Source organism: Saccostrea echinata, unplaced genomic scaffold (assembly GCF_033153115.1).
Source record: "Saccostrea echinata isolate AGI-Se365-2 ecotype Australia unplaced genomic scaffold, CSIRO_AGI_Sech_v1 ptg000040l, whole genome shotgun sequence".
Lineage (NCBI taxonomy): Eukaryota > Metazoa > Mollusca > Bivalvia > Ostreida > Ostreidae > Saccostrea > Saccostrea echinata.
In genome coordinates, this window is record NW_026889789.1 from 3320723 (window position 1) to 3329227 (window position 8505).

Consider the following 8505-nt stretch of genomic DNA (forward strand, 5'->3'; position numbering starts at 1 on the left):
TACAGCTTTGATTGTATTTGAACAATACCTTATTCATTAATTTTCTCTTTTCGTGTAAGCAAGTTTATTACGATGTACAAATTGTACTGCGGGTTCGTTGCCACGATGCTCTCATTGAGGATTTTACTGATAATTCATCATTCGACCAATCAGCAATTGTTTTTTTGTAAATGACGATATTTGCGTTCGGGGATATATCTTGACTCTTTAATATCGGGAATGAAAAACGCAAGTAAACAACGATCCGTAAGATAACATGCCATTCTATGAATAGCTATATGGTGTCATCCAATATCTTAAGCTACGTGCAAAATATGTGATTAAGGATCTATACTGAAGATGTAGATTTGCATTTTAACATGCTTAAATAACAAATTAACATAACTCAATACCTTCTTGTTAATTATTCTATAAAAACATTATATTTTTAAATACGCTTTTTATTTCTGTCGATGACGCAATCTGTGCGTACCTGGTAAGGAGCGTGATCGTGTGACGAAAACAATCCCGTCTTTTGTCAGCATCATATGTCAAGGGTTTATGAGGAGAGTAGCGTATCAGAAACCCTTGGCTAGCGAAGATGTGACCATTCACACAAAAGCTTTATTTTATGTTCAAGTAGCATAATAGCCTCGTTTTTTTTTTAAACATCGGGCTCGATGCTATATGATGTTCTACAAGCTTCCGTCAATATTAAGAACGGTGAATGACGAAAATAATTTGCGCATTTCCCTTTCTAATCGGGTATCACAACTTATTCCTCTTATATCATTTAAATCAAGTTTTTATTGAGTAATTCAGTGATGACGTTTTATGAAATAAATAAAACTATTGCTTGTTGTCAGTGTCATTAAAAATTGCCAGTAACTTAGATCCGCCAACCGGAAACGCCAACGTACTCATGTTTTTGCTATTTCATGGCTGTTTATAGAAAAAGAGCGTAGACTTTTAATTTAATGTTCGATACTAACTATGCGAGTGAAATCTAAATATAGTTTACGGACATCATCTTGTATCTAGTATATTCTTAGAGGAGTTAGTATGAACTCTGGTGCACCCGTTTCGGAGTTTATTTGCAAAATTTATTAATTTATATATATATATATATATATACGAGGGGCATTTCAAAAGTTCTGGCAACTGGTATATAAAATTTTAACTACATTACGGATTAAAATGACTCTGATACCACTGTAAAGCCTAGGCAAATATGCATTAGTAGTGACGTCATTTTACATTCAAAATAACGCATAGGTCTGCTAAAATGACGTCATAATTAGGTATACTCTGTATACTGGGCGTAAAAATGATTGATAAGGAGAACAATTTTTTTGTTGAGCAAATAGCGTATTGCAAAATTCGCTCATTGCTTGGCTTTACGACAACAGAAATAAAAGCCGATTTAGATGTAGTATATAGAGAGCATGCTCTTTCATATCGAGCAATAGCAAGATGGGTAGTTGAATTTAAAGAGGGTAGAAAATCAATTGAAGATGACCCCCGTTTGGGGCGTCCAGTTTGTGCATATGGCGAAAAAGAAATCGTCGCTGTTGAAATTACGATAGCTGATGATGCTAGATATACAGTTGAGGAAATAGCAAACTTAACGAACATCAATTCGTCAGCAGTTTTTCGTATTTTAAAGGAAAACTTAAAGCTTAGAAAAGTCTGTGCTAGATGGGTGTCGCATCTTCTCTCGGAAGAGCAAAAGCGCATCCGGGTAGAAATGGTTTGACAGTTACTAACAATTTATGAAGATTGTGACCAAAGGCGAATAAATGAGATTGTAACTGGTGATGAAACATGGATATATTTTTTTTTGAACCGGAAACTAAGCTCTATAATAAAGTTTGGATGGGTGAAAATGATACAAGGCCTCAAATTGCACGCAGGAACCGGTCTGTCTGGAGAGTAATGTACGCCTTATTTTTTTTAATCTAAAGGCCCTGTTGCTCAAGTTCCGGTTCCAGAACACAGCAGTGTTACTGGTCAATTTTATGCAGAGAATGTCTAGTCTCAGGTTGTAGAGCACTATAAAACGACCCGACTAACAACCAGTACTAGAGGAATAAAGCTCCTCTATGACAACGCACGCGCACCTGCCCATAGATCAGAGGTAGTAACCAAATATTTAAAGGAAAATGGTATTGCCGTTTTACCACATCCACCCTACAGTCCTGACCTAGTTCCATGCGATCTTTGGTTGAATGCCGTTATCAAAGAAGCCCTCCGAGGACTGCGATTTGAAAGTGCCGTATTCCAGAGTATGAAGCGTACACCGAAAGAGGACTATAGCGCAGAATTTTCCACGTGGATTTCAAGACTGAAAAAGTGTGTCCAGGTCAACGGAGACTTTTTTGAGGGATTGATATAATTTAATTTATGATAATGACGCTCATTAATTTACCTCACACCAGTTGCCAGAACTTTTGAAATGCCCCTTGTATATATATATATATATATATATATATATATATATAAAGATGAGAGAGAGAGAGAGAGAGAGGTTCTCAGCTTCTCAGATTAGAAAAGAACAAATAAAATACAGTCAAACGATGCTATTTTCCATTCATTTCTTATTTGACTTGCACACTTAAGTCTAATAAAGTAAATTTGTAGGGTATTCATAAGATACGTTTTTTTTTACATTCGATTTAAAGAAGATTTGGACGGAAACACAGGCGGCCACAAGACCATAAATTGAAAAAGAGATTTAAGATGTTCAATATATAACGACCATTTTTGTACCTAATAAATGAATGGGCCGAGTTTTAAATCATGGTAGCATTTTTAAGGTGTTATCAAACATAAATACTCAGTTAAAGGAATTTACCAAATTTTAATTATTGTACAATTAATTGTACTTTGAAGTTAACATTGAAGTCTATGGGCAGCCCATGTATTCTAAATATATTGTTAAAAGTAATTTGAATTTCATACAAATCTCTTGGTGAATATATGCGTAAACTCTCTCTTTATTATAATATGAAATAGAATGAATCATTCACTATAGATATTTTGAAAACATAAAAATTCCCTTCTTTTCATCAAGAGCAGATAACTCTTCAAAAACTTTAAAGGTGCAAAAGGACTGGCTTCTTACATGTTATCTGTCATGTGAATTCAATTTCATCGTTATCTAGCCATGCATTTTTAACTAGTTTAAGATGATTCAAAATTGTTCACAATCCCTTCATTATACGTTGAATACCTTGAGTCAATAAATCAAATCAATATTTCTTCGTTAATAATTTTCATGTGAGCAAAATTTTCATCGACATATATTTGAATTTAAATATGATATTATCAATTCCAGTGAAGTGTACCGTTTCGCATTACGTCACGATCTATTTTGACTGATGCGCCCAGCGTAAACAATTCACGCCCCCGGTATACGATCTGCGTGATTGGTCAAATCATTTTTTTAGGCGGAGTCAAGTATTGCATCGAAAGTTCGGACGAACAACTCAAGATGTTTTGTTTAGCACATTCTAATTTTTGAACAGTTTTTTCAGAGCTAAATTATCAGATTATCAGAAAGATAACAACATGGCAATCTTTATGCGCTATCGGCATTATGGGTTATTAAGATTTTACAATAAGTCACAAAGTATACCTTATGAGCAAATATAATTAAAAATAGAAACTCTTAGGGTATATAATTTGATTTTTCTTATAATTTTCAAAATGGATCGGAAACTAAAATTCATTATTCATCGAACAGTTTGTTTTCATTGCTGGTATCTTTCTTATGTAGCAAGCGGAGAGCTCAATTTTTCTATTATTTAACCTAAATTATATACATAATTTATTTGAAAAATGAATGAAGCAAAAGTTTTTTTTTTTTCTTTGGACGTTCGATTTACTGTAATATTGACTTTTGCATTTTAAAAACAAAAGCCCAGTGTCATTATAAGCGCTGTCCCGAAAAAAAAAAATCACTGCATTGGTCTCTCTGAAACTCAAAATAAAAATAATAATTGTACAGATAATAGAAGATAATCAAATTTAATATGAGGCTTTGTTGAAATTTATTCTCAGTTATCATTATACCCTGCAATGTCGTGTTATAAAATCAGACTGTATAATTAAAGATAGGAAATTAGTTGCAGCTTAATCTAATAATCTAATCTAAATAGACTTTTAATTAGATTGAGTTGCAGCCTGTTATGTCATTCTTTATCACATAATATGATATCATGAAAAGAATGAAAAAAAAACATACATGGACAGAAAAAAAATTATCTCAGTTTAATAATTAATAATGTACTCTGTATTTTTGAAAAACGACAAGGTATCAGCTGATGTTATCTCCTTAAAAGCCTCATAAACAGCGATTTTTAAATCGACATTCAATAATGTGATGTATTTGTCTGCTTTCAGAATTTTCTTTATTTTACGAAACACTGCTTCCACTGGGTTCAAATCGGGGGAATATGTAGGCAAAAAGAAATATTCAACTCCCACTGTTGGCAAATAATTGCGAAGCTCCCTTTCTGCCCTGTTGTGGTGTATTGCTGCGTTGTCGGCTATCAAAACATCCCCCGGGTGAAAGACAGGTTCCCCCTCATCAGTAAAACTTTGTGCAGCCTCTGCGATATATTGAACATATTCGTTGCCATTAGATGGTCCATCAAATATTTTCACATATTTGACTCCACTTATTCCAACTATGGCGTTGACAGTAACATTTGCATGACGATTGTATCGAGTTAATTCGACACACGGAAGACCCTTTGTAGAGTGTCCATAATTATTTTGCCCATCTGAAAGTGTAACTCCCATTTCGTCCATAAATTTTAGAGTGTATGGATCTTTTTGGCTAATGTGGTTAATGAAATGTCGCGTGTAATTCAAATTATGTGGAGTTAATCTGTTTTTGTTTATTTTTGATACCCGTTTTAGGTCATGTAAAAGTCATTTCGCAATGTCCTACAAATTGTACTAATACCAACATTCTCTACCGAAGTCGAATTTTTCAACAGTTCATCTCTAATCGTTGACAAAGGCATTGATGGTCTCACTTTTTTCAAGAAATGAACGTACTCCACATCTTCTTTCGTTAATTTCCTTTTACTTCTTCCATTGGATTTAACTGGAACTTTTACAATTCCTTCATTACAATAATGTGTCCAAATTTTTTTAATTGTACGTGGGGTTAATTTAAATTCCTGTGCCGCTTTTGTCCGAAGTCCTCTTGGTAAAGAGTATTCTCCGAGCCTCGCGCCATTCCTTTCCATGTAATCAATGACATTCCTTCGATAGTCAATCCCTGTAGGAAGCCCCTTGTCATAGACTCTCCCTGCGCTATTTCTTTTTTGATTTGATAACATGCCTTAAAAATCAAATAAAACAATTTGCAGTCGTAAGTATATATTAGGGTATATATAGAGAGGAGATAAGTATGATATCGATATCGAAACTTTTTTTTTTATTGTTGTTAATACATTCATATGTAGTCTATTCTATAATAGATATGCAATTATAAAGTGGCGGGATACAAAAATAAAACTGTACTCCGTACACAAATATGCGGATCTAGAGAAGGGGGGTGGTTTCCGTTCTACATCCCCCTCAACTTCTATAAAAACTACACAGTATATTGACCATCACATAAACAAAATCACGATTAAGGACTATCCTTAAATACCTGATGTTCAAACTATATGATTCTACTTTTGTGTGGACGGGGCGCAAAAACACGAATTTTAAGATAGTCTTGCTCATGACCCCCCCCCCCCCCATCTAAAAGTGGGGGCACTAGCCCCCGATGATGCCCCCGGCCCTTCCGTGACTAAGTCTTCAATTAAACAGGATTTTGTTAATAAGTATTAATAAGAAATCTATCTCCCTTACCTATAGATGTAGTTCTCTGCAAATTGCGCGCAAAAGGTTGAAGGTCAACTTTTATTTTTGTACATCATATGGAATTTTTTTATGTAGCGGGAACTATCTTGTTGTGTGATTGGTCAATTAGATTTTGCACGAGATCTTTACATTAAGTCATTTAACCTTTAGTTGTTAAAAAAATGGCGCTATCGAAAGCAGTTCCAAACGCAGCTGATGAGATTGATTTGAAGATTCACTATATGTACTACAATGAAAGTCGCGTCTCGCCAATTTCGATAGAATTTACTGAGCTGATGTCTCCTGGATACATTGGACTGGAAGCTGTCATACAGTCCCAGATTAAGTACATCAGCCGAATGCCGATGCTGAGAATGTCATACAAGGATAAAGAGGGAGATTATGTGGATGTTTCTCAAGCTAATTTCTCCAAATTCCACAGGACCGTGCGCACAGACGAAATCCCTGTCGTTAATATTAAAGTATCCGAAGGAACGTCGCCGGGACATTTCCAGTCGCCAACTAATCCTCGATCCGGAGAAACGACTGCTCGAAAGGAGTTGAATTTCCAGACACCTACTACAAGCACCTATCAGAGTGAGTGTCACAGTGACGGAGATGAAGTCCTCGATTTTTACACTTATCGATCGCCAATCGAACAGACCATAAAAGATCTTACCGATGACATTAAAGAATTGGAGACAGAAAGTGTTAGGGATTACGCTTTGAGCATGCTAGAAAAATATTGCACGACCCCGCGAAACATCGGAAATGGTAAGCAATGCGGAAATTGCCACCTGCGACTTGATCACAATGCAAGACAGTGCACTATTGAAAAATGTGTGACAAGTCAGCAATGCGGCGATGTAAGTAAACATCCGGAAGAGAAATCAATTGTTGAAAGTGCAAATGAGCACCTCAAACGGCTTGAAAAAAAAAAAAAAATGAGAGAGAAAACGTTAGAACACGAGACAAAACAGAAGGCAATTGACTCTGTTAAAAACTCTTTCAATCAGAAAATTAGGGGATATCTGATTAACAGCGACAAAGGAAAATATTTACTAAAAACTGCAAATGGGCATTACGTGCCAAGATCTGGCATTGTCAACATTGACACAGCAAAACTTGAGAAACATTTTCACGGAAAGGTGCCGGATAACTTGGAGCAAATATCGCGCACCTTTCCAACGATAATAAAGAATTTTGACGGCGGGCGTCCCAGACCTCGGAACCTTGGAAATCCAGCTCGGCCCATTCTGGAAGCGAACTCCGTACGGTTTCCTGCGGCATTGGGGAGGCCCCCAAGTCCAAACGCACCATATCCCTGGGGTGAGGTCATGTTTTACATATAATGATACCTCTTTAATATTAAGGGATAAAATTATCTCTTTCTTTTATATTTACCACTAAATAATTTCAAATTTTTTGGTTCATTTCAGATGAATCCGTGCCACCTAAGAAAAGGCGTTAAACATAAATGTACGTGAAAAACTCTTAATTAAATGGCACATGTCCACTTGTTTCTTGTTTGTGTTTTTTTTTCTGAAATAGTCTGTTGCACGAGCAACCAATCAGGGATAAGGAGAAACTACCAATCATAAAGCTTGCGGTTAGGAGGCGTGTACTATTTACCTTGAGCGCAGCTGTCAAAATAGGTTGTGACGTAATGCAAAACGGTACACTTCACTGGAATTGATAATACAAGCGTTAATGACTTAAGTCTATTTCCTTCTTGATTATCTTAAGATTTGTGTAATGTTTTTCTATAGCTTGATATACTTTATGACGATTAAACCTAATTTTATCTGTTGATAAGTTTAATTTATCAAATTGTCAAAATTGCCAATTTCAAATTATTATTAATTTAGTGAATTTTACTTGACTTCATTATAATCTATTAGAACGTTTGACGTTGAATCAATCAAAATTACACATGTCACATCAGGCATCACTTCTGCATAGATGTTGAAACAGACCTATATATATATATATATATATATATATATATATATATATATATATATATATATATATATATATATATATATATATATATATATATATATATATATATATATATATATATATAGGCTCAATGGCCCTGAGTACCGAGTAAAGTTCTTAAGTGGTGACGTCTCTATATGAGTGAAAAATTCTCGAACTGGACGTAAAATAATATATAAACAATCAATCAATTTTAGACATTTCAATTTTATACATTTTTGCTAAAATTTCGCCGAAAAATTGAACCGTTCTACATTCTTATCTGTTTTTGCATTGGAACACTCAAATCTGGCTTCATCATCCGCTTACGGGGCGTCAAAACCCTCACCTTTGACTTCTGGATCCTCTTTACTAAATTTGCCACCTCTGTATTACATTGATATATGTGTTTCTATTTATTTATTTTTTTCTTATTTTTTTTAATTGCCTACCTGCATTGTTAGTTTTGCTTTGGTTTACTTCTATGGACAGTGATTTGAATAAAATTCATTCTATTACACCTACTGCAATAGAGGCAAAAATTCGAAAGTTTGGACTCAAAAAAAATAATGCCATGCTAGTAATTTAATTTTTTACACCCACCACTAAGTTTCATTGCCCGAGTTATTAACTATAAAGCCAACGTTTGTATGATTTATTAATTGCAGTCATTTA

At 34.7% G+C, this 8505-nt stretch overlaps 1 protein-coding gene across 1 annotated transcript; it reads left to right on the forward strand.

Annotated features, from left to right (window-relative positions):
• The first annotated feature begins 6029 nt into the window (after positions 1-6029).
• On the forward strand, positions 6030-7326 carry LOC133200470 (uncharacterized). The gene is made up of 2 exons (XM_061336261.1): positions 6030-7176; positions 7287-7326. The coding sequence occupies exons 1-2, from the start codon at positions 6030-6032 to the stop codon at positions 7316-7318; spliced, it is 1179 nt and encodes a 392-aa protein (XP_061192245.1). The 3' UTR covers positions 7319-7326.
• Positions 7327-8505: the final 1179 nt, after the last annotated feature.

Coding starts and splice junctions, on each gene's coding strand:
- LOC133200470 (XM_061336261.1), top strand. CDS start 6,030: ATGGCGCTATCGAAAGCAGTTCCAAACGCAGCTGATGAGATTGATTTG. Junction 7,177..7,286: donor AAACGCACCATATCCCTGGG/GTGAGGTCATGT, acceptor GGTTCATTTCAG/ATGAATCCGTGCCACCTAAG.